Raw genomic sequence first — 25538 nt, forward strand, 5'->3', positions numbered from 1 at the left:
ATCTGGCTTCACACATGACAGATGGAAGCAGCATAAAGTTGGACACACTGCCCTGATCCCACCTCCAGGCAGGTCACGCTCAGTCCGCCCGCCAGTCACACAGCTGAGCATAACACCAGCGCCGTTTCTCCTCTCCTTGCCCTTGCATTTCATGTACTTTGCAGCTTAAATAACCACTGAATAACTACCAGTGCAACGTGTATTCTCCAGAGCAGTCAGGCAGGCACCGGGCATACGTCGTTGGCCGATAAAAACCACAGCACAGTGAGTGTGTCTCATACACAACGGGCTTGAGGCGTGCTCTGAAGGATCAAAGCTCAGCCATAGAGAACTCTGTAAGCTCTAGGAAACAAACCCACGTATATTCTTCCTGCATTTTAGTTTTAATCAAATCCCTTTCTCTTCTTACTAATAGCATTCCCAATTTTCTTTCCAAAAGAATTCCATTATTTCTGGCAAATTATTTCTCCCAGAACTTCATTTCTGGAAGGAACTGAAGAGATAAAGTGCAATATCTTTATTTTATAAATGAAGACACAGAGGCTTCGAGAGGGAAGAAAGTGTCCCCACGCCTGTGTCTGCTAGGCTGCTCACCTTCAGGGACACCATGAACGGTGCATGAATGGTGCCTCTGGAGGTGCAGGGACACAGCCAAATTGCAATTGGCGCTCTCTGACTGCACCTTCTGCTTAAAATAAACCCCAAACCAATGTACGCACACAGTCAGCCTAGCCAGAGCCCAGTCAGTTACGTCTCTCACGGGTGGGGAGACACAGGCCTCTGCATAGTCTGAAACTTCAGGCAATGGCTTCCATGACTGCCTTCATGGTCACTGGATATCCCAGAATGGGAGGCATGAATATCCCCCACCTTGTCTCTCCTCTGCCACTTCTTGTCTATGGAAATATGGTCGAGACATAGCTAACAGGAGCCAGGAGAGAGGAAGTCTAGAAAGTCTGTCAGAAGAGGGAGCCAGCTCCCGAACACCAGAGAGTTGAGTTTCAAGTTCTGATTTGGGGAAATCATCCACATGGCTGTCATGGAAGCTATTTGGGGCATTTCATAATTGTTATTTCAGGGTTCCCCCAACTCCCGCCATTTATAGATTCTCCACCACAAAAGCCATCTATCCATTCTTTTGGGATGACAAAAAGTTTGGAACTAGATAGAGGTGTTGGTTGCACAACAATGCCGCGGATACTCTATGCTAAGGAACTGTATACTGAAAACGGTTGAGGTTACGTGAGTTTCACTTCAATGAAAAACAAACACCATCTATCCACCCACAAGTTGAGCACACAGGCCTGTTTTATTTCATGACCAAAACTTCTGACGTGTCAACATGTGTGAATCCTTGAAGTCTGCTATTTGCTCTTCTAAGTTCCCCACTCCACTCTCAGGACGCTCACCTGCATTCTTCAGGGTTACTTTTGGCTTCATCCGTACAGCGATAGAACTTCCCCTGGATACAAAACAGACAGGCAGTCAAGTAAATGCAGGCTTCTCCTTAAAGAAATCCACCTGAGTTTTATGCTTGGATGCAGTTCCTCTACCTTGAACAACTGGACCCCAATACAGGCAAACATGAACTGGAGGAGGGTGGTGACGATCATGATGTTGCCGATGGTCCGGATGGCCACGAAGACGCACTGGACCACGTGCTGCGGAGAGGGCAGAGGCGCGTGACTCTCCTTTGTGATTTTGGCCTCGAGGTGAGCTAACATCAGCCAAGAGTTTCTGTGTTGGCCGGACGCAGTGGCTCACATAATCCCAGCACTTTGGGAGGCAGAGGAGGGCAGATCACTTGAGGTCAGGAGTTTGAGACCAGCCTGGCCAACATGGTGAAACCTCATCTCTACTAAAAATACAAAAATTAGCTGGGCATGGTGGCTGGCGCCTGTAATCCCAGCTACCTGGGAGGCTGAGGCAGGGGAATCACTTGAACCCGGGAGGCAGAGGTTGTGGTGAGCCGAGATCATGCCACTGCACTCCGGCTTAGGCGACAGAGCAAGACGCCGTTTTGGGGGGAAAAAAAAAGAAAGAAAGAAAAAGAAAAAGAAGAAATGCTACAGGTGCAGTGCTGCCTGGCACATGGGCACATGGACCCTATAAATGACTGAGGAATATAGAAACCCAGTAGCCTTTTATACAGTCTACATGAAAACTGAAAGATTAAAATAAACACAAAGAACTACTAATAAAAAGGTAATAAATGAACAACAATTATAAAGAAAAACATCTTCAATTACCAAAAATAAAGAAAATACATCATAATTTTTAACATGCCATTAGCACTTGGCACAGGTGGCTGCATTGGTTAGAAAGGTCCTTATAACCCACTTTAAAAATCCATCAGGCCTCAGCTCAGCTCTGCCCAGAAGAGCCAGTAGTTACAGCCAACCCCAACCCAAGCCAGCCCAGCCTGGAGGAGAGGAATCAAAACCTTAAGTCCTTTTGCTCTGTTGATGGCCCTGAGGGGCCTCAGGACCCTTAAGACTCTGAGAATCTTCACAACAGAGATGGCACTGGATCTGGGGAAGGAGCAGAAAGATGGCAGGCAGAGTGTGTTATAAATGGACAGGATGCTTTGAGATTCACCATTTCACTGGATCTTCACCTTAGTATCCCTGCACAGTTAGCATAGCATCCATGTGGTGCTGGGCTGATCTCTCTCCGTGACTCAGAGGCGACCTCTCTTCCCTGCCCACACGAGGCAGTGCCTCCCAAGCCCAGCCCATGGCACTCCCAGAGGTGACAGGTGCACAGCTAACCTTGGCAGACACACAACTCATGAACTCTCTTTGTTCTTTCCACTCACTGTAAACGCTAGGTAGTGACTGGCTTTTAGGCTTCATAGATGGTTTGTTTCTGTTTAAGGTTGGAGGCCTGCTGTACCACTCTGGCACCAGGGCTTCTCTGGCCTTCAAGGAGCTCAGAGTCTGGTGGAGAGATGGGCAATTCCAATCCAGTATGGCTCATGACAGGGGTAAATGTGGTGTGCTTGGCCAGGGGAGTACAACCTATGGGAGTTGGGAGGAGCCTGGGAAGGACTCTGGGGTGGGGGTGATGATAGCCAGGTGAGTCCCAAAGGAGGAGTAGGGGTTAGCAAGGACAATAGGGAGGGGGGCTCAGTGTGAGGGAGCAGCACGTACAAGGATGCGATACAAGAGAATGCAGCTTTCTGCTGCACCCCAGATGGCCGAGTGTGGCCAGAGCACACGCTCAGGAGGAAGTGGGCAAGACTGCAGCTGGAGAGGACATGAACAGCCTGGGAGTTAATAGGAGCTGCAAAGATGTTAATGCAAATGGCCTTCCAAGCTATGATCACAGGGCTCCCTCAGCGGGAGGCGAGGAGGACCACAGAGGGCTGTTCCAGGCAGAGGTTCTTGGTCTTCCTAGGAGGGTAGGTCCTTTCCACTTCTCTTTAGCTTAGAGGGCATGTGTGTGCATGTGTGCTCACATGGGGGATAGTCTATGCTCAGCACCTGAACAGAAGTGCTCACAGGTCAGCAAGAAAGCAAGGCCACACCTGATGCTCTACTGGAGCCTCTGTCCCACACCCCCGGGGATGGCGAGCAGTACTCAGCAATGGCTGTTCCCACCAGAAATCGCTAAATGCCATGGAAAAGACCTGGGGCCCTGACTTTCAGCCTTGGCTCCCTCCTAGCTGAAAAATTCTGGAGGCCAAAGAAAAAGTCCTAGCAGGTTCTGTATCCTGAAAATCAAAGGAAGTTTTCAATATCCAAGCTGGAAAAACTGAGAGGCCACCTGGCCCCAGCCCCTCCTATATAAAAGGGGCACAGGGTTCCTGAGAGAAGACATCCTCAAGGCCCTGGAATCAGCCTTTGGAGGGACCAGGACTAGAACCTAGATTCCCTCCCTCCCAGTCAAGACTTCTTTTACCTCAGTTGAAAGCAAATTTCACAGAGAGTAATAAGCTCAACCTAGCAGCAGGCGCGCACACACACACACACACACACACACACACACACACACACAACCCACAAGAAAACATGAATTGTCTCAATGCTCTCTGGAATGCGAGCAAATTAAATAAACCTATATAACTAAATATAGTCATGAAAATGATGCCTAGCCTTTATCAATTATGTTAAAATCCCTTACATAAACCATTCAGCCCAACAGTTCTGGGCACACACCCCAGAATACTTACTGAATCCCAAATGACACCAGAGACACCCCAACCACGAGCATATCCAGCAAATTGAAGTAGTTCCTGCAGAAGGCCCCTTTGTGGAGGAAAGCTCCAAAAGTTGTCATCTAGAAGCAAATCATGGGTGATTTACCACTTTTTGTCTCCAGAGGAAAAGAAACCTGGGCTCTTTACAAAATCTTGAGTAAAGTATGACTTCGTTAACAAGTGTGCATTAAGAAGTCAGAAATGTAAACCAATGGGGCTGAGCCACCGGATAATTTGTTCAAACAAAAATCAAAAAGGGGCAGCTTATTTTGGATACATTTTAAAAGAAGAAACCAATTTAGGCTTTATTACAGCCATCACAGGTTTCAAATATGAACACATTGTTGGCATGTCCAAAGAGCCTGTCTAAGAGAGGCTCCACAGGACTACATTCGTCAAGAGGTAAGTGCTGCCCAGACAGCCCACTTTCCCACAAAGCGCTGGTTCTGGCCCCTCTGAGGCCCTGGTAGAGCCTACCTTGTTTCAATTAAGCCTTCCCAGTGGGGGCTTGAATTCAGGGCTCCCAGGCTCTATGAACCTACATCACTTTTCCACATAGGCCCCTTATTGTTCCTAATGGTCTTTAATGACACATCCGTCTTAAGCAATTCCTCCAAGTCTGATGACATGTGTCAGGCATGGCTAGGAAGCCAGGTGGCATCTCACCTGAGCCAGTCTCACGACTCTGGGCTCACCTGCCATATGTACCTGGAGCACATATTATGGGTGCTCCAGTGAGATTTCTATTGGTGATGGAAAAAAGAGTTTAGTTCCCCAAAGTAAGAAATAGCAAAATATATACAGTTCACTATTTATTTTAAAACAAAAAGGGTTAGAGAAGGCTCAGATAAGTACGGTATAAGAGAGGTAGAGGTGGGAAATATTACATTGAACCTTATGAAATCGCCAGTGTTCGACCCTTTTTGACCTACAAAAATGGCAATTTCACAGAGCTTAAGCAAATAACCAAACAGCCTTCCAAATCTCCCCAAGGCCACCAGGAACCATAGCCTCAGATATTAGACACTTCTGGATGAGTCTCCATTTTCTGAATCCTTCTTGTTTTAGCTTATTTTCCATTCTCTAAAATAGCTTCAAAATGAAGAACGACTCAGAAGATTTAAGTCAGTGAAGCAATTCTACACAAATTAAAAAGTAACAATCATTTTTTTCCTTTTAAATAATCCTGTGTTTAATTTTCCCCAAAGCCCATGAGTAACTATATTCATTTAACAACTTAAAAATGTGGAGAGTAAAATAAAACCTCAATTAACCAGGCTAACAAACTAAGTAGAACATATCCCCATTCACTTTGAAATGAAGTCAAATTCTAAAACCAAGAAGCTGAGGCAGAAGCCGAGCTGGTCAGTGTTCTGGTGGCACCCCTCTGACCCCCACCACGTGCATTCTGCATCCACAGGCCCTCCCACAGAGGCCTCATCAACAAGAGCTGGTCACTGTCCCACTGCACACCTCTGACTCAGGAGAACTGTCAACCAAATTCATTGGCTTAAAGGCAGGAAAATGAACTCAAATTTTTAGAAGATTTTAAAGAAAGGTGTAAACAGATGTTGGTTGACTTTATGCTGTTTCATGAACCAAAAAATAAAAAAATTTAAAAAACCAACCTCAAAAAACTAACCACCTCATTCCCTGACATTGAGGTTTCATTTTATATAAGATTTTGTAAACAGCCCAAGTTCCACAGTAGTCCAATGCAAAATACATTTTGCCTGAGTTGCACACACAAAAAATCCCCCAATGGCTTAAAGAAAACCATGGTTGAAAGTCTTCATTTCCCAGCTTGTCTCCCTGCTAGGAGATGGTTACCCTGACAGTTCTGATGGGCCACATTCTCCCAGAACCAAAGTGACCCACACCCTCTGGTTCTTGGCCAGTTGTGAATAGGTTCTTGGAGCTTTGCTGTGGTCTCCAGCACTCTAAGCACATGAGGAATGGGCTCCCCATGGGGCAGACTTCACAGTCAGTACGCAAACCACATGCAGCAATGGCAGCTATTAGCTCATGCATGGGCAGTACATTTAGGTCACCCCGGCCAAAGGGCGCTCCTTTTGTGTAAATGTAAGCCCATCCATTAAAACAGACAGAAAATACCTTAACACAAATAGACCCAAGTCATCTTGCAAATCCTATTGCAAGAAAATAGCGTGTTACTATTTTAGGCCCCCAAAAACACAGTGCAGTTAGAGAAACAAAAAGAGAGACATCCTCTTCATAGGATAAATGCTTTTCCTCTGACTTTGATGTCAGAAAGGGTGGAAAAAAGTTCACACACAGTGATATATCTGTTATCAGTTGACAAATTCCAGAGGGTATTTTTTTAAAGGAGCAAAATATAATTGTCAACCATTATCATGAAGCCAGAGTAGCTCCTACATGCATTCAAAGATTAAAAAGAAAGAGCAAAAACAAGTTGTAATGGTCACAGGAAAAAAAAAATCCTTTGGTAAAAAAAACTTAGCTCAACCACAAAAGACAAAAAACCCATAAAAAATCAAAAGCACTCCACGCTTCTTTCCTGTGTATCACACACAGGAGCAGCCCTTAAACACACTGCCGGGTAACCTGTTACCTTTAAAATGATCTCAAATGCAAAAGTACCAGTGAAGACATAGTCTGCGTAACCTAGCATCTGGAAGGCAAACAAAGAAGTGCAACTATTATTGCTCCAGCTGCTGTGGAGTATGTGAAGATCAAGGAAAATCCATTACCTTCAGCAGGATCTCAACAGTAAAGATGGCTGTGAAGGCATAGTCAAAGTAACCCAGTATCTGCAAGGCACAACACGTGGGAGTGAGAAAAGGCATTCAGACAAACTCTGACAGCTGCACACTTACGGGCAGAAACCCCCCATGCAGTCAGAGACCCATCCTCCCAGGAAAACCCCGCCATTCTGAAGGTAAGTGCAGAGCCACTGGTAAATGCCCACTTTGGTCAATTACCCCATTCCCAAAGAGCGTTCGAGAATCCTGACCTCCTTTAACCACTCACCCTGACTTGCTTCCCGGTCTTGTGTCTCGGACAGGCAGAGAGGCTCATTTCTAAGAGTGCTTTGTTAACAAGCTTTTCTCATCAGAGAGCACTACATCTACAAATGACTTGTGGCACCAGATAAATCAGAGGCTTATACGCATTTTGGATTTTTAACCGCGTTTCTGGCTGAATGAAGTATGTTGCCCTTCATCTGAGCATCAGATTAGTGAAGAAGCATAAATGAAGATGGCAGTGGCATCCGTCAGAGCCAGTGGTTTCCCCATGCTCCCTTGCATTCCAGCCTGTGTAATCAGGGTGTCAGCACCCTTCCCCGCCCATGCGCGGGGCTGGCTAAGTCTGCAAGGGATGGTTTTACAGACAGCCTTCCTCCCGCCCATTGTTCTGCATCTAACACTGTTCTCTCTAAACTAAGGTTTTTTTTTTTTTTTTTTTAAAACCTTGCTGGGCCCACTCAAGTAACAGACTGACTTGGTCTTTGAATTTTCAGTCTAGGCAACTCTATCCACATTGGTGACAATACCATCTATTATCCCATCGACAGAGTCCTGCTAGCCCTTTCTGGAGTCCCTGCTTCTCCTTGGAGCCGTGGAGGCAAGTGGACCAGCAGCAAGAAGTCTGACCACCAAGAAAGCTGCTCACAGGGAGCTTCTGACCACAGCACCCTTATCTGCAAAGGCGAGTTGGTCTTGGCCACTGATCTTCATGACAACTATGATCTATGGCTTTGAAAGAACTGAAGAGAGCAGAGCTGGAAGGGACTGTGGAGACCACCGAGGCCTAATCCTTTAACAGATGTGGCTGCTGGGAGCAGGGAGTGAACACACGCATAGGCCACGCAGCCAGTCACAGGCACTGCTGAGCAAGGAGTAGACCTGGGGTATGCCAGTGGAGAGCCACAGGGGTGAGGTGTTGTAGGTAGAGGAGTCACCTGGGGGCTGTGTCACAATAAGGTGAGGACCTCTGCTTCAAGCCCAGTCTCTCTCTTCAGAGAGTATTCATTTTCCAAACGGTTTCTGGTTTTGGACTTATGAACTCCTGTGTAAGAGAGTTTCTTGGCCAGGCAATGGAAGGTATCTTCCCATGCACTACCAGACCTCAGCTACCTTCTCCTTACTCCTTCCTAGGTCACAGTGGGAATATTAACGTGGAAGGCATCAAGTAGCTCAGAAAGACACTGCAGCCTACGAGTCTACGAGGCAGCCTGGCGCCCGGGCTGAAGTTGAGATTTAAGCTGTTTTTTTTCCTCACTCGGCTTGCATTCTCTCACTCTCTTTTTTAAAAGAAGAATTCGGCTAAGGTTAAAAAACATACAAACACTGCAGAATCTAAAAAGCAATACACATATACATATGTACATCTATTTAAGCAGAACGGTAACATTTTTGGGTAAGGCAGCAGGGAAATAAACTTATGGAGAAGCAATTATAATTAAAAATAAGACATGAAGCCCCCATGTAAATTAATCCCTTGGCAATGTGTATTTTAGACTAGCTCCTGGCCTAGTTTGTCACCTAACACTGTTTTTTTCCCAAACACCACCCTTGTGTCCTTTTTTTATGATGGGATGAAATGACACAGAGGTCTTTCTTCTACTGGGGCATCTAGAGCAACAAAATCCTCTCTAATAAAAACCCTAATCTGTGGGGACAAATCAAGACAGGCCCAGTGCCTTCCTCTTTATATTGACACTGACACGCACCATGGGGAAAGTACTTTTTCTCTTCATATCAGAGTGCGTGTTTCATAAATCTGATAGGTGGGGCTTGCCAGGCTCCAGAAATGGGAAGCAACAGCATGAGGCTTGGTTGCCCCAACAGAGTCCTGGGGGCACAGATGTGCTGGTGTGTCTTAATCCTAAACTCTCTAACAATCTGATGCTCAGAAAAAGGCGCCCACCAGCAAGCCAGGGACACCTGATGGCCTTGCACACTCACCAGCCTCCCTCTGCTGGTTAGGTTTCTTGGTAATAATCTGAAACTGCACGATAATATCTAGGCCTGAGAGTCAATAGGCTGCTGCTTCTAGCTGTCTTGCCTTTGAATGGTCCTCAGTGCCAAGTAAGCTGCACAGCTAAGGCGGGGCTGCTGCAGCAAGAGCCAGTTTAGGTGCAAGTTTCCTTCCAACATAGACACAGTCGGTGGGCACCATCTCTAAGTTACAAAACTGACAACTAACAGAAAACCCTCGACTTGCTTGTATTTTTGTTTGTATGCTTTTTTGAGACAGAGTTTTGCTCTTGTCGCTGAGGCTGGAATGCAATGGCATGATCTCAGCTTACTGCAACCTCTGCCTCCCGGGTTCAAGCGATTGTCCTGCCTCAGCCCCATGCATAGCTGGGATTACAGGTGCACACCACCACGCCCAGCTAATTTTTGTATTTTCAGTGGAAATGGGGTTTCGCCATGTTGGCCAGGCTGGTCTTGAACTCCTGACCTCAAGTGATCTGCCCGTCTCGGCCTCCCAAAGTACTGTGATTACAGGTGTGAGCCACTGCTCCTGGTCCCTTGACTTGTTTTCTTAGTACAGTTGGTATCCATAAGGGATTGGTTCCAGGACCCTCCCAGACCCCAAAATCTCAAGTCTCTGATATAAAAATGGTGTTGTGTTTGCATATGATCTATGCACATCCTCCTGTAGACCTTACATCATCTCTAGATTTCTCAAGATACCCAAGGTCATGTAAATGCCATGTAAATTATTTAGGAAATGACAAGAAAAAAATCTGCACAAATTCAGTACATTTTTCCCCCAAATATTTTGCTTTTTTCCTTTTTGAGACAGAGTCTCACTTACTCTGTTGCCTAGGTTGGAGTGCAGTGGTGTGATCTCAGCTCACTGCTGCAACCTCCGCCTCCCATGTTAAGCGATTCTCATACCTCAGCCTCCCAAGTAGCTGGGACTACAGGCGCGCACCACCACACCTGGCTAATTTTGGTATTTTTAGTAGAGATGGGGTTCCACTATGTTGACCAGGCTGGTCTCAAACTCCTGACCTCAAGCGATCCACCCACTTCGGCCTCCCAAAGTGCTGGGATTACAGGCGTGAGCCACCACGCCTGGCCACCCCCAAACATTTTCTATCAGTGGTTGGTTGAATCTATGGATGCCAAACCCATGGATACAGAGAGCTAACTGGATAGCCACCTCTGCCACGCCAAAATCTAGAGTTCTTTTTGTTTGTTTTTTTTTAGAGACAGGGTCTTGCTCTGTTGCCCAGGGTGGAATGCAGTGGTGTGAACACAGCTGACTTCAGGCTCAGCCTCCTGTGCTCAGGCAATCCTCCCACCTCAGCCTCCCAAGTAGCTGGGACAGGCATGCACCACCACGTGTGGCTAAGTTTTAAATTTTTATATAGATGGGGTCTCACTATGTTGCCTAGACTAATCTTGAACTCCTGGGCTCAAGTGATTCTACTGCTCTGGCCTCTCAAAATGCTGGGATTATAGGTATGAGCCACCACGCCCAGCCAATTAATAACTCTTTGCATATTCCTAATTCTACCAATGAAAAGTAACATTGTAAACAGCCAAGTTAACATGTAAGGGTCCGAGTGGCTCTGCCTGGTGCACTCTGCTTCATGGAGTTACTCAAACTTAATACTGGCTCCTGGGGCCAAGGTTAGCAGTTCCTTTTGAGATACTTGTGAAATATATAACATAATCACATATTTTATAATAAATATTCCCAGAGAAGAAACTTTTTAACATTCATTATATATATATATTTTTTTCTTTGAGACAAGGTCTCACTGTATCACTGAGGCTGGAGTGCAGTGGTGCAAACATGGCTTGCTGCAGCTTCAACCTCCTGGGCCCAAGCGATCCTCCTCCCTCAGCCTCCTGAGTAGCTGGGGTGGCAGGTGTGTGCCACCACATTCAGCTAATTTCTTAATTTTTTGTACAGATGAGGTCTCACTACATTGCTCAGGCTAGTCTTGAACTCCTGTCCTTCAGTGATCCTTCCCCTCTATCTCCCAAAGCACTGAATTACAGGTGTGAGCCAGTGCACCTGGCCTAACGTTCTTCTCCACTGAACACCTCAACTCGACATCCTATCATCTCCCTGACTTGTATTTCTCCTCAGTTGTGGAGCCTAGCAGCTTCGTGTAGTTAAGTCTACACGACATAGGAATCTTGCCCCCAACCTTGAACGAGAGAGCCTGGGCATGTGGCATGCCTGGTTTGAATTCTGCTTCCTCCCTGCCGTGTGCGTCCACGAAGCATGAATCTCAAAAACGGGTGAGTACAAACCTGAGCAGGGAGGGAAAGGAGGACCTAAATATTGGCAGTAGGGAGCAAAGAGGAGAAGCAGGCTCCCTGAATTCACTGAGCATTCCTGCAGAGTATTTAAGATGAGGTTTGAAATTAATGATTCCATTCAGATGTATCCAGCTATAACACAAGCTCTCTGGCACTTACAAACTGGAAACAGCCAACGTCCCCAGCTGAAGGAAAGACCTACTCTAGCTGTCACCTTGAGGGGCCTCCACAGCTCCCATCTCCACAGTGGCCTCTGCCTGAGAGAGGCCAGGGCTATCCCAGAGCGAGCCCCACCCTGGGGACTTACCGTGTTCCGGAAGGAGTGGCTGCGGATGGGGTCCTCTGCGGCCAGAGCGGCGCTGCTCAGCATGATGAAGACGAGGATGAGGTTGGTGAAGACGTGGTGGTTGATGAGCTTGTGGCAGCCCACGCGGATCCTGCAGGGAAAAGCAGCTGCTTGGAAACAGTCCCAAAGAGGGTGGAACACACTGGGTCCTTAAGAGTGTGGGGCCAGTGCAGCAAGACACCAGGCAGAGGGCAGCTGTCTGCTGTGCCCTCTCTCCGGCACACCTGAGCAACCTGTCCGTCAGCCCCACGAAGCCCACCAAAAGCAGCCCCCGTGGACCATGTCTGGTGTGTCAACTCTGTGCTGGGGGCGCCACACTGAGTCCTTGGAAGTGGGGCTTGTTGTCTTTCTCAAGATGGGGAAACTGAGGCTTAATCAGAGAATTCTAAAGTGACACTAGTAAGGCCAGGGGCAGAATTGATCCAGCTCTATATGACTGAAGTTTTTCCACTATGACAAGAAGCTCATCTGTTTATTTTCCCTGACTGAGAGAAGAAACTGAGGCCAGGTCTGCCCTCGACAGTTCACACAGAATGAGATGAATCCTGGGCTTGTCCTGCAGGTGCAAGTTCATACTATTTATAGGGGCCTGCAGTAACTGAGGCTTCAGGGCATCTCTGGCCGTCTGCAGATTTTGTAATATATGTTATCATTATTTTTTTTAAAGTTTGGAGTGGACCCACAAGCAGTCCTCAGAAGGTGAAGGTTGCAGCATCATTTGCTAACATGCAAGGATCTCATGGCCCAGCATGAGAGTTCTCACCAAGTCCTGTGGTCTCATGAAGCAAAGGAGGGCAGCTCATGCCCGACACCTGGGCTCAAACGATGGCTCTCTGGGCCACCAGAACCTCGCTGCCGTCCCCAACGTGCCCTGCACCTGTTACCAACTGGCTATCCTTACCCTCAATGTTTGACTTTAGAATTTAAATATATATATATACACACACATATGTATGTATATATACATATATGCATATGTATATACATATTCGTGTATACATAAAACATGTATGTTTAAATTGTAAAGTATATGTATGTGTGTATACATATCTATAATATGTTTGTATATATTTAAATTCTAAAGTATATATGTGTGTGTATGTATACAAACTTATCTGTAGTCTATAAGAGGCTTATAAGCCTACAGATAGGTTTTCCTTTGAAAATATTTTTCCACTTTCAAAACTGGAGTCAACCTTATGTGAAGGTGACCCCTCACTTTAAGTCCTGCCTTTTGGATCTATTGAATGCTGGGCGTATCCCCCAGAGGACCTGAAGGTAGTTAGCAGTTGAGTCTGGGGAAGAATTTCCAAGCTAGTGAGGGCAGGAGTGCTTTGCGGCTTTGGGTGAAAATAAGTCCATTCTCTCAACACATATATATGTGTGTGTGTGTGTGTGTATATATATGTACACACACACACACACACACACGGGGCTGTAGGTGTCAGCAATATCAGTTTAATAACCTTTCTTTTTTAAAGGACACCCAAATAGTGGTGAGCTGTAAAAGCTACCATCATATCTTCATATCTCTGAGGATGCCAGCAGGCCTTGCTTCCCACCTGTGTCTCCCTACGGCCAGTGAATGACACAGAGTTGTTCTCTGACAGCCAAGAACTACTTCTGCAATTCTAGAAACCTTTCCAGGAGCCATTTATCTCCCCCAGCATTCCACTCAGTCCCAGATGATTTAAAACCTAGAAACTGGCTAGTAAATAAACGTCTTCCTCTTATAGTACTTGTGAGTCATTGCCCTGTTCCTTGTGAGCACCTTATCATTTTAACATGAGAAATGCTATTTTAAGTAGGCTATCATAGAGCTGAACTGAATACTTACAACCTATAAAATATCACTGTGCAATATGACTTTATGATGATAAAACTCAACTGGGAAAACTGATCAATGAAGTGGGGGATCTATGAGGATGAGGATGCTATGCAGACCTTGGTCACAAAAATTCTCATCCCACAAGGCATCCTAACAGAAGATCCACTCGTTAGGAAACATTGCCATGGCTGGCCGAAGCATGGAACACCAGAGCAGTGGGCTCCAATTGGAATATGCTGGGGTGGACAAGGCTTTCCCCGTCGCTGTCCCCACGCAGGGGTGAAGGCAGGGAGGAGAATCTAGAATGGAGCTCCTCCCAGGACCTGGTCACACCCTTGCGGGAAGGAGGCAGCTAGGAAGAGATGAGCTGAGAGCAAGAGCCACAGTGGAGGAGAGAGGGGTTGGAGGGGACTTGGGTGAGGGCGCCAGGGACACTCAGGTTCAGAAAGGGCTGTGAACCACTTCCCCTCACCCCCACCCGAGCCACCCTCAAGCAACCTGTAGGGTCACTGGCAAGAGGCAGCCGTGAGAGACTAGAAGGGGAGTATTTACGGGTTGGTCTTGCTAAGAATGAAGAAAGCGCTCCCTTCAGGGATGGGGGCAATTTTTTCCTTCATGTTCAACTCCGAGATCCTTCGAGGACGGGGTCCGGCAGGAACCTCAGGTTCATCCTCCTCCTCTTCCTCTTCCTCTTCCCCTACTTTAAATGAAATACTTTTTTTATAGGCATGAAATAAAGACTACATATGGGTTTGAATTATTCTTAATTTCACATGCAAATTTGGCTTAAACTTTAACAACATCTACCTGCTTACATGAATCAAAACCCTCCTGCTCCTTCAGAATGTGGACTGAGTGTGTGTTGCAGGGGTGAGGGTTGCTGAGAAGTGCCCCCATCTGGTGAGCGTGTTTAGTTTGTGGGAATGATGAGATTCCCACCAGGATAAGATCTGACCACAGATGAAAGGTGGCGGTGCTGGGATTCTCACTGCCAACCTCCCAGCATCTGGCTGTTTCCCCAGTAACCTCCTGGTTCACCCTGGCCTGAGAAACTGTGTGGGACTTTCAGTCACAATCAGCAACTAGGCTCTCAACTCCACAGTCCCACCCATATCAGCCAATAAGGTGCCAGTCAAATGTAAAAGTGTCAGGTGAGCACTAACACCGGTGGGTCTCCTGGACCAGTCTCCCAGCAGAAGTTGGAACTGCCCTGACCCACCTGCACTTTCCCTCCCCATCACCTGGAATTTGGGTGACACATGCTGCCTGTGACCATGGGAAAAAGGGGACCTAACTGGTTCCACGGCCTTGGTGGCCTCAGCAGCTCATGTACACGCTGCTGGGCTGGCTGGCCGCAGACTCAGCAGGTCACAGAGCAGTAGCAAAGCCACACAGCAAAGCCAGCGTCTCCGGCCTCTGCCACCATACCTGGCACATCGCAAGGTGGGTAGGGGTCCTTGTCTTCATCCTCTTCTCTATAGTCATCGATTGTAACCTAGGATGACAGAGACATCTTAGGAGGAGGGGAGACTAACTAAAATGCACTCAGAGAGGAGAAGTCATCCTGGCCGTCCAGCATAGGGCATGGATTCCTCCCCAAAGTTGCGTCTGTATGTAGGTGTGCAGGGACAGACGGGTGTCCCCAGATGGTGATTCTGCTTCAGAGAGAAGTCCTAAGGGCAGGTGAGGAGAAGGCTGGTTAAGCCCTGACCCAGTCGTAGTTAGCCAGCATCATCCAGGGCTCTGTCCTTGCCCTGTGCCAGCAGTCACTCATACCATGTGATAACGCATCTCACACTCCTGTCTTCCTGCCAGACTGTGAGCCCCATGAAGGCAGGGACCTGTCTTCTTCATTCCTGAATCCTCAGTGTCTGACACACGGTAGCCACTAGGTAAGTATTTATCAACTCGATGAACAAAGAAAGAACAACACAACCAGGGCTGTCATAAATGGGATTAAGTTTGACAGTGTAGCCCTGAAGCCACCCGACCCTGGGATTACCTCAGGAAATAGACCTTTGTTAAAAACGAAGCTGCTAATGTGATCCTGGTCTGATTGCACAATTCCAATAAAGAAACAAAAGTGGTCAAACTAGTCAAATCTTCATCATATTGGTTTCCTGGTGAAATATCAGTGAACACAGTTAACTGCCTAAATTCAACCAGAACCCCCTGGGAAGCCAGGGTCTATATGGTGTGCTATATTCTTCACACCAAAATATTACAAGAATGATACACAAGACACTCCCACAGTGTAAATGGTACATGTGTGGAGATACCAACAGAATCACTTTGAAACAAAAAGGGGAGAAGTATCTTAGAACACATACCTTGTTGTCACTGTTGGCCATCTGGTTGACTTCTGGTTTGTTGTTCTTTTTATTTTCTAGGCTCTCTTTTCTAAAGAGAAGAGAAAAGAGCACAAGAAACCAAATAACCATGTTACTCTGTATAAAAATGCTAATCAGGATTCTGAATCAACAATGCTCCAATGAAGGACAGAATTTAATTAGAAACAACACTAACCACAAGAGCCTAGCACAATCCAAACTCAGAGCTTCCTGGTAATCTCAATGCGATGGATTCATTACACAGATCATCTTATTAAAATTCTCATCTGAGAGCTAATCAGCATTGAATGCATCGTTTATTTTATGACGCCAAAATTAACTGCAGTGATTCTTTAAGCATGGGGACATGTGACTCCCACTCTCAACTCCAAGGGATGAGAGCCAAGAGCCTGGCTTCTGCCCAAGATTCTATCCGTTTTGGTCTGCAGTGCATGGTCAACCATGATCCACAAAGCAGGAACCTGGAGGGCTGCAGCTGCCGTGATGCGGGGGTGAGCCTGGCAGGCTGCACTTGTAGGAGGGCTCCCCACGCAGCCCCTAGACAAACACGTCAGGGGAAAATGGGGTTACCTGGCAATCTTTTTCCTCTCCTTTTCTTCTGCTTCTTCTTTCTGAGCAGTGTTCAAACTTTCAGCATCAGCCAAATTGTCTACAGCGATGGCCAAGAAGACATTCAGTAGAATATCTAGTTTGAACTTTTTAAGGGCATAACACACTACTAAATGCAACTACATGTGGCCAACTATGGCAACGTCACACCCCTCTGCATCCTGGGAGGTTGGTAGCAAGTGACTGTCCCAAGTGTTATACTCACACAGCAAAACTAGAGTACCAGAGCCCTGCTTTTCAAACAAAATGGAACAACAACAAAAATAAACATAAAAACTTGTAAAAGGACAGTCTATAGAAGTAAAATTAAGATTCACTAAAATTCATGAAAACCCACTAATTTCAACATTCCTCTGTGTGTGTGTGTCCAAACATCTATGTATCTATAGCTATGTTATACATTATACACAACAATCTATAATATAAACATGGTATAATTAAAAAGTAGTTTGTTTGGTTTTTTTTTTTTTAACACATACTACAACTACAACATATATCTTCAGGGGAGTGCTTTCCAAAATAGACCACTTCAAAGGTTGCAAGTTATTCAAATGAGGATCCCCTTGCACAAGATAGTATGAGAATTTCTCCTTTGAAATAACCTTCAGAGTCTACAGATAACTCATTCATTCCTTCATTCCACAAACACTGACTGACTATAATGTGCCTGACTTACTGCCACCTGGGGCTGGACTATCGTGAATAGTCTCACTGCAGCTCGATCTTTGATCACTGTACCTGAACTTGATTTTTGCCCTCTCCAGTCCAGGACAAATTGTTTCCTGAGGCTCATTGCAGTTCCAGTTAAAAAACACAATAAAAGGTTAGGTGACTAAACAAATTATCATGTTTTTTCACTCTTACTGTAATTGTTGTATACATGACTTTCTTGAATGTTTTTGTTTTTAACAAGTATTCTGAACAAGATTCCTAAATCAGAAGATGCCTGTTTCTTACCCATTAGCAGTGAAGCATGTTCTTGAGAAGCACAGGGATGAGAGGGCAGTAAGTGAGAATGTCCCCTTCTGCGACAAATGCTTCTCTCTGCCTGATGCCCAGCCATCTGTAGGCAAAACCGCAGGAACCCAGAGACCCCAAGACAGGAGCAGCACAGCACTGTCCCATACGTCCTGTGCAATCTGTTACCTTGGATGGGTTGAACATGTAAACCAACGTAACCTAACAAGGAACAGATGATGAGATCTCTGTGAGGGAATAGCATGCCTGACTAATCTATTCAAGGCTTTAAAGAGGAGAGAAACATAAGTGAATTACATTAAGACTCAAAAAGCCTTTGACGTGCTGGCCTATTTTTTAACTGGAGCTGCAATGAGCCTCAGGAAGCAATTTGTCCTGGGCTGAAGATGGCCTGGTAACATGAGCGTTCCTCTGCTAGGCCTGGGGTAATGGTAACTCAGACAGGGGCTAGTGATGAGACTAGCTGCAGTGAGTATTCCCTCCATGGTCTCAGTGAAGAAACAATAATCTCTCTAGTCTTGCAATGACACTCAACTCCTTTGGGTAGTAAAGCAAATCCAGAGTGATGAGCCACAGTAAGATCTTACAAGCTTGTAACAAACAACTTCCCAGAGAAAAATCCATCATCTGCATTGAGAGGTATTACTCAGACCCTCCTAAAGAGTGGCACGCTCTGGAATTCATCCAAAAAGATCTATCAAGCACCTCTAATGTGCCAGGCACTGTCGTGGGTGCTGAGGGCATGGGAAGAAACACCGTACACTGGAATGTCTACTCTAGTTGGGGAAGACAGAGCATAAGCAGCTCCCTAAGCACCTCTGATATAGTCACACGTGCTATAAAGAAAACAACATGCAACCATAGACAACCACCAGGGACTATTTCTCCACAGATTTAAGTCCAGGAAGTTGTTGTGGCCTAAAGAGTCAACCATGAGGACAGCAGAAAAAGAAAAGAATGACCATTCATTTACCAAGGGCCAACTATGTGCAAGATCCTGTACTCTACTGAGATATATGAATACAAAAAAGATTCCTGACTCAAGAAGTTTATCCATCTAGTTAGGGAGATGGAGGAATGCTCGCTCAAAATTCCAATAGACAGGCTGGGCACAGTGGCTCTGTAATCCCAGCACTTTGGGAGGCCAAGGCGGGTGGATCACCTGAGGTCAGGAGTTTCAGACTGGCCTGGTTAACATGGAGAAACCCCATCTCCATTAAAAAAACAAAAATTAGCTGGGCATGGTGGTGCACACATGTAATCCCATCTACTCAGGAGCCTGAGGCAGGAGAATCACTTGAACCCAGGAGGTAGAGGTTGCAGTGAGCTGAGATCACACCACTGCACTCCAGCCTGGGTGATAGAGTGAGACTCCTTCTAAAAAAATAATAAATAAATAAAAATCCAGTAGACAGAAGAACCTACAGGCAGTAAGAGATGTGGATAAAATCTGAGGGGGAGCTCAGAGGTAGAAGAAACTTCTCTGGGTGGGAGACAGGGCAGGAGTGGCTCTGGTGGAGGGGGCCTTAGAGCTGAGTCAAGGGACTAGAAGGATGTATATGTGTTACGATGGGGTTTTCATAAAATACCTTATAGCACAAAGCATTGTCCTTGTAGAAAAGCGGGCAGGTTTGCACTGAGGTTACCACACTGAAGAAAATTTATCAGTGAGCCAGACAAGATAAAGGAGATCTGGGCCCTACAGAGATCTGGGCCCCCTTAGAAGAAGAATCCAGATTAGGACCTTTTAAAATGGAAGGGTGAAGACCCAGGTGTAGTATCTTGTGTGTATGTCGTTCATGCATCAAACATTCATTAAAGGCCTCTGTGTACCAGGTCTGGTGCTCGGCATGGAGGACCTGGAGATAAAACATCGAGAACCAAAGGCTGCAGGATCAGGAAGGGTCTGAATGAGGTAAATACAGATCCAAGGGCCAATTCCAGGTCTAGAATTAGAGAGTGCCTCTTGACAGGGAAAACGAGTAACGTAAGGCAGACAGAAGTTACGCAGCATGATTTAGCAGCTAGCCAATAGACACTTGATCCCCAAAGATGGACAGATCAGCAAAGTGAAATTAGCCCAGGGAGCACAGATCAGTCCACGAAGATGGCTCCCATCAGTCACGAAGGGTCTTAGGAAGTCACAGATGGATGCCTAAGCTCCCGATAATTATAACATAAAGAACCACCTGGCCTTGTGCTCAGCCATCCCTCAGGACCTGTACAGGAGACATGATGCCAAACTGAGTGACCTCTGGGACCAGCACGTGTGCTATCTCACGCTCCTTCCCTGGGCTTGCTTATCTTAGCCAGAATGCATCCCTCAAAGCCTCTCTGGAATTCTGCTCACAGGATGCTGTCCCCCAGCAGCATGGAAGAAAAGCAGATATTGAGCTAATACGGTAAAGGCATTCACCTCCCTGCCACAACTACTACCACCACCATCACAGAGAAATCCAGAGGAAGAAAAACAAAACCAGATAACGACAGCAACAACAAAGCCTGGTCAGCTTGAAGGATACAATTACCACAAATGAAGAGGATGATGAAGTAGATGCAGACGATCATTCCTGAAGAGGACGGGCCCCCGTAAGCCATGATGCCATCGTACATCACAGCGTTCCAGTCTTCGCCTGTCAGGATCTGAGAAGGCAAACGGGTATCAGCCAGCAGGTGGATTCACAAATGGCAGTCGCTCTCCAGAGCCCCTCGGTGGCTGCCTAGATCTGGTTTAAGCTGCCTTTCACAGTCCAGTTTGCACTGAACAAATCCATCTGTTATCCCATGGAATTTCTAAAACATTGTTTTTTAACTACACAAATAGATAAGTTAATTCTTGGAGTGAAAAAAAAAAAAAACCTTATACTTAAGACTTATGTTTTGTTTGTCTGTTTGTTTTTGAGATGGAGTCTTGCTCTATCACCAGGATGGAGTGCAGTGACTTGATCTCGGCTCACTGCAACCTCCACCTCCCCGGTTCAAGCGACTCTCCTGCCGCAGCCTTTCAAGTAGCTGGGATCACAGGCGACCACCACCACACTTGGCTAATTTTTGTATTTTTAGTAGAGACAGTGTTACACCATGTTGGCCAGGCTGGTCTCGAACTCCTGACCTCAAGTGTTCTGCCCATCTTGGCCTCCCAAAGTGCTGGGATTACAGGTGTGAGCCACCCCGCCCAGCCAAGACTCATGTGCTTTTTCATTACACCCCAGCGCAGTTTTGGTCCCTTCTCCAGAAAGTATGCTCTTTCTGTCTCTCTCTGGAACCTTCGACTACGGATTTAAAAACGTTTACAAACAAAGAAAACAAGCACTAGGTGTCTTCTCTGAGTTTTCAGACATAAAGGGTTTCATGCTATGCAAAGTTTTCTGCAACTGGCTTGTTTTTTCATTCAACAACATACTCTGGAGACCCTCTGTGTCAGAAGGTGCACCTCATTCTTTTAACGGCTGCATAGCATTCCACATAGTCCATCAACTGTGGAAATGGATAATTATACCTATGAAATTACAGAAGCAGGAAATTCTAAATGTCTCATGTAAATTTACAAAACTACCTTAAGAGTAGATATCACCAATGACCTGAAATTTAATCTTCTCTGCTGATCGTACTCGACAATTCAATCCATGATGAAATAGAATCAGATGAACAAGAACAGTAATGAAAAAAAAAATGCTCTCTTCCAACGACAGGCAGAGCTCCTTTATCTTCAATCTGAACTATATATTTTTAAAATTTAAACTGTTATGGATCACAACCAAACAAAAATGGGCAAATGATTTGAAAAGATAAAGTAATTCACAGAAAAGGCACTACTGATGGCTCTGAGTCATATGAAAACATGTTCAACTTCACTCCTGATAAGAGGAGTATCTGTTAAAAGTACAATGAAACGCCATTTTCACCTATCTGATGGGCATCCCAAAGCATGCTCTCCACTGAGGGGAGAGGCAGTGAGGCAATGGGCAGTGTGAAGAGAATGAGCTAATACAACCATAAGGAGAGCACTTGGGCAAGGGTTTCAACATTTAAAATGGACACACCCTCTAAAGCAGCAATTCTATTTCTGGGAGTTTGTCCCACAGATCTACAGCCCACACATGTGCCCTCTGACGCGTGTTCAGGATCACCTACCGGAGCCCTGTTTATGTGGGCCAAGACCGGACAGAACTAAATGCTTGTCAGCAAGGGACTGGTCACATGAACCATGGCACATCTGTACCACTGCATGGATACAGCATTTCGAAGGAGGGGCAGCCTTTTACGGACCAAGCAGGAAGGCTCTTGAGGACACTTGAAGTGATAAAAGCAAGATGCAAAACAGCACGTCGAGTGAGCTCCTGTCTGTGGAAAGTCACCTATAGGTAGCTTAACTGAGTTGTAGCTACCAGAAAATGCAGATCTAAGAATTCACAAGAAACTGTTTAATGGTGGTTGCTTCCTAGAAGAGGAAATTTGTGGCTGGCTGGGAGAATTATTATTCATTTGTAACATTAGAATTTTGTGCCATATGCATGCATTACCAAAAAAAAAAAAAAAAAAAAGACACCAGTTTCTCTGAAAGAAAAATTTTTTTAAAAAAGAATGGCTGATTAGCAGCCAAAATTTAAGTATAATTCAAACAACAAAACTATGGCTTACAGTAGATTATATATGCCTCAAAATTACCAGGTGGGAAAGAATTGTCCAGATCATTCCCTTTGGTCTCTGGATTTCTTTAGAAATTGGTAAGTGACTCATCCACGGCAGAGAGCTGGGCATGGAAAGGGCCACCACAGGACCCAGCTGTCTGCTGCCTTTCCTCTCTGGCAGGGCTCTGCAGCTCTCATCACACAGGAAAAGCAATGAGGACAGGTGGGTCTTTTAAACTTATCCATCAGACCCTGTCCAAGGAGGACGGTTCTGAGCACCTCAGCTTAGAATCAGGCGAGCGTGTGCTGCTGCTCTGAGCGGCAGAGCCATCGGTGCCTCTCTGCAACCACCGCTTCCTTCTCAGCCACTGCCTGCAGAGGCCTCACAGGACAGGCACCCTCAGAATCTGTGTGTCCTCACTGCGTACCAGGAGGAGGACAGAAGGGCCAATGGCTGTCACAGTTCCTACCACTCTGATTCCTCCAACTACACACCAAAGCATAGAGGCATGAGAATTCGCTTCTTGTGTAAATCTATTATAACTAGGATTATAAACTGGCCTGCCAACAAAAAGTAGCAAAGAAAAAAAGAATTTTAGAGTCTATTTCAAAGAAACCTCACAAAATCAATCAAAAAGTTTTCTGAGAAGAGCTTGAGTGTGAAAAACATTTTTTAAAATTATTTTATAATGTAGCTAGAAGTCTTTAAAAAATTACATCACATAACATAGATAGCTGGAGGATGATGCAGAACAAATAACTTAAATGACACAAAATTTACCAGGCTATCATTAGGGCAGATATGAAAAAAATGGAGCCCTTTTGTCTTCCTGAGTGTGAGCAGACAAGAAGGCAGAGGAGTTTTAGCTGCTGCTCACAAAGCTTTTTGGGGAATGGAGGGAGGACTCACCTGGAACACTGTGAGAAGTGCTTGAGGGAAATTGTCAAAGGTGCTCCGCTTGGTTTGCGTTTCATCAAAATTAAACTTGCCACCAAACAGCTGCATCCCAAGCAAGGAAAAGATGATAATGAAGAGAAAAAGCAGAAGTAACAGCGAAGCGATGGACTTCATGGAGTTTAACAAGGATGCCACTAAGTTGCTCAGAGAAGTCCAGTGCCTATAAGTCAAGATGAGGGTGTGAGCTCAGAACACCCACGCGGGACAGAGCAGAACATCACCTGCCCGGGGACGTGATGGCCGCTGCCTCTTGTTCATAAAACATTTGCAGTGGGACCCACATTTCCTTACCTGGTCACCTTGAAGATTCTTAAGAGGCGCACACACCGAAACACAGAGATCCCCAGGGGAGACATGATTTCCAGTTCCACCAAGATCGTCTCAGTGATTCCACCACACACCACGAAGCAATCAAACCGGTTGAAAAGAGAGACGAAATATGCTTGGAGGCCCAAGCTGTACATTTTTACCAGCATCTCGCAGGTGAACAGAGCCAAGAGGACTTTGTTGGCAATATCTGGAAGGACAAAGGGGCACCTATCTTCAGGGTCTCCCACAAGACACTCAGACGGCTCCTGACCCTCACACCTCCCTCCCTAACAGACCCCACAGGAAATATGCCAATACCTTGTCTCTCTCTTCACTACTTCACCCAGGACAGAAACGTGGCCTTTGCGTGGACAGTCTGTCCACCAGGCTTTGGTCCTGCTTCTGCTACTAGCTAGGTATGTGACTCTGGAGAAGTTACTGGATTTCTCCAGGTCTCAGTGTCACTGATGACAAAATGGGAAGAGGCAGCTCATCACATAATCCTTGACACCTTCCAGCCCTAAAAGCCTACGATTCTGCATTGACACCATCAGGTTATACATATTTTTTCATTCAATCACACAAAAAAGACCTGTCTGAATTTGTTTATGGCATGACGATATCAGAAGCAGTCACCTATCAATGTCATTTCCAACAGCTGAAAATACCACCAAGCAGGCTGGAGAGGTGGAGGGAAACAGGTTTGACTGGATGAAAGGAAGGACTTTTCAAAGGCTCAAGACTGTCAAACCCAGAATGAGCTGTCTCTGGGGATGAGTGTCCCACACTCCACTGCTGGAGCATTCAAAGCAGGGGAACCAAAACCATCTGCCACAAGTACTACAGGGGAAAATGAAGCTTCCCCGATGAGCACAGGGAGAAGGGGTTATGAGGTCCCTTCCAGCTCCGAGAATCCTCAGTCCTAGGTTGGCTCAGGGTTAGGACAATTAGATGCTCAGCATTAAGCGGCTCCAAGGTGCTTCACTACGCGGCACAGACGGCACCCTCGCTCCGGTAGTTGCTGTGTCTGGATGGTTCTACCAAGTTTGTCCTCACTAGAAACGTTCTGATACTTCATCGTGCAGCGATCAGATAAGACCAAATGGCAGTTGGACAGCCACAGAAATCTCTAGTTCAGAACAAAAAAGGAATGGCCTCTGCTTGTACCTTGAATCTGTGTCAACCAATCCGGTTGATTGTAGTGCTCAGAGGAAATGGTTAAGGTGTTCAGAAACACCAGGACGATAACCAGCCAGTAAAACGTGACAGACTTCACGGCGGCCCTACATCTTCTGCGATTGAATCGGTTCCAGCGACGCCAGCGTCGGCTGAAAGACAAGCAAACATTACTCCCTAGATGACAGATACAGCATCTGAGTAGCCAATAAATAGGATTGAGAGATAATTTGGCTTTCACTCTGGAGGTCCAGATTGGGGTGGGAGTGCAGGAAGTAAAGATGAGCACAAATGGCACAGAAATTAACAGACCTCATAATAAAAAGTATGTTGGTCTTAAAATGCGACTTTTAAAAGTATTACATTGACTTGATCATGCTATCAGTTTCCTTCCTTATGGCTTACAGATAACTCCAGAATCTGTCATATGCAGCCCTTAAGTGGGTTAGAAAATCTAAATATTCATAGATTCATGTGCAGATGCAAAACTACACTTGCACACATATGCAGTTCCTATATCCACCATATGGGATGTGGATCTGCTCATGCCATCAGTGCAGAGAGCCACTTCGCTTATTATACACATCTCTTGCAGCATCTCAATCACCATACAGAATTTACCAGGCAGCAAAGTGCTACAAAGCTAGTTTTTTTTTTTTTAAAAGGGCATCTTTTCAATCCTTTCTTAAATCTCTGAGGTTCCTCCAGAGCCTGGAGAGTTGTCAAAGCTGAGTAGGACATGAATTTTCATACTGAGTCATCAGGTGCCCTTTCTAACTAGTGATGCTCAAAATATACCTTTAGGAGAAGAGCCAATATTGAATCGTGTTTTCATAAAAATAAAATGAGCTGAGCCAAACAGACAAGTAGCATGTCC

At 45.8% G+C, this 25538-nt stretch overlaps 1 protein-coding gene across 4 annotated transcripts in view; it reads right to left on the minus strand.

Moving 5' to 3' along the window:
- CACNA1D (calcium channel, voltage-dependent, L type, alpha 1D subunit) overlaps positions 1 to 25538 on the minus strand; it is a 326299-nt gene that overhangs the window by 66281 nt on the left and 234480 nt on the right. For all 4 annotated transcript variants that reach the window (XM_011986180.1, XM_011986179.1, XM_011986182.1 and 1 more), the window contains 14 exons: positions 24653 to 24813; positions 23468 to 23693; positions 23129 to 23336; positions 20110 to 20230; positions 16571 to 16685; positions 15980 to 16049; positions 15078 to 15144; positions 14202 to 14349; positions 11783 to 11912; positions 6934 to 6993; positions 4175 to 4281; positions 2444 to 2531; positions 1554 to 1661; positions 1410 to 1462 (listed from right to left, as the gene is read on the minus strand). In XM_011986180.1, the coding sequence (XP_011841570.1) occupies positions 1410 to 1462; positions 1554 to 1661; positions 2444 to 2531; positions 4175 to 4281; positions 6934 to 6993; positions 11783 to 11912; positions 14202 to 14349; positions 15078 to 15144; positions 15980 to 16049; positions 16571 to 16685; positions 20110 to 20230; positions 23129 to 23336; positions 23468 to 23693; positions 24653 to 24813 (1662 nt within the window). The remainder of the gene's footprint in view (positions 1 to 1409; positions 1463 to 1553; positions 1662 to 2443; positions 2532 to 4174; positions 4282 to 6933; positions 6994 to 11782; positions 11913 to 14201; positions 14350 to 15077; positions 15145 to 15979; positions 16050 to 16570; positions 16686 to 20109; positions 20231 to 23128; positions 23337 to 23467; positions 23694 to 24652; positions 24814 to 25538) is intronic.

The sequence above is a fragment of the Mandrillus leucophaeus genome, unplaced genomic scaffold, assembly GCF_000951045.1.
Source record: "Mandrillus leucophaeus isolate KB7577 unplaced genomic scaffold, Mleu.le_1.0 Scaffold296, whole genome shotgun sequence".
In the NCBI taxonomy this organism is placed as follows: domain Eukaryota; kingdom Metazoa; phylum Chordata; class Mammalia; order Primates; family Cercopithecidae; genus Mandrillus; species Mandrillus leucophaeus.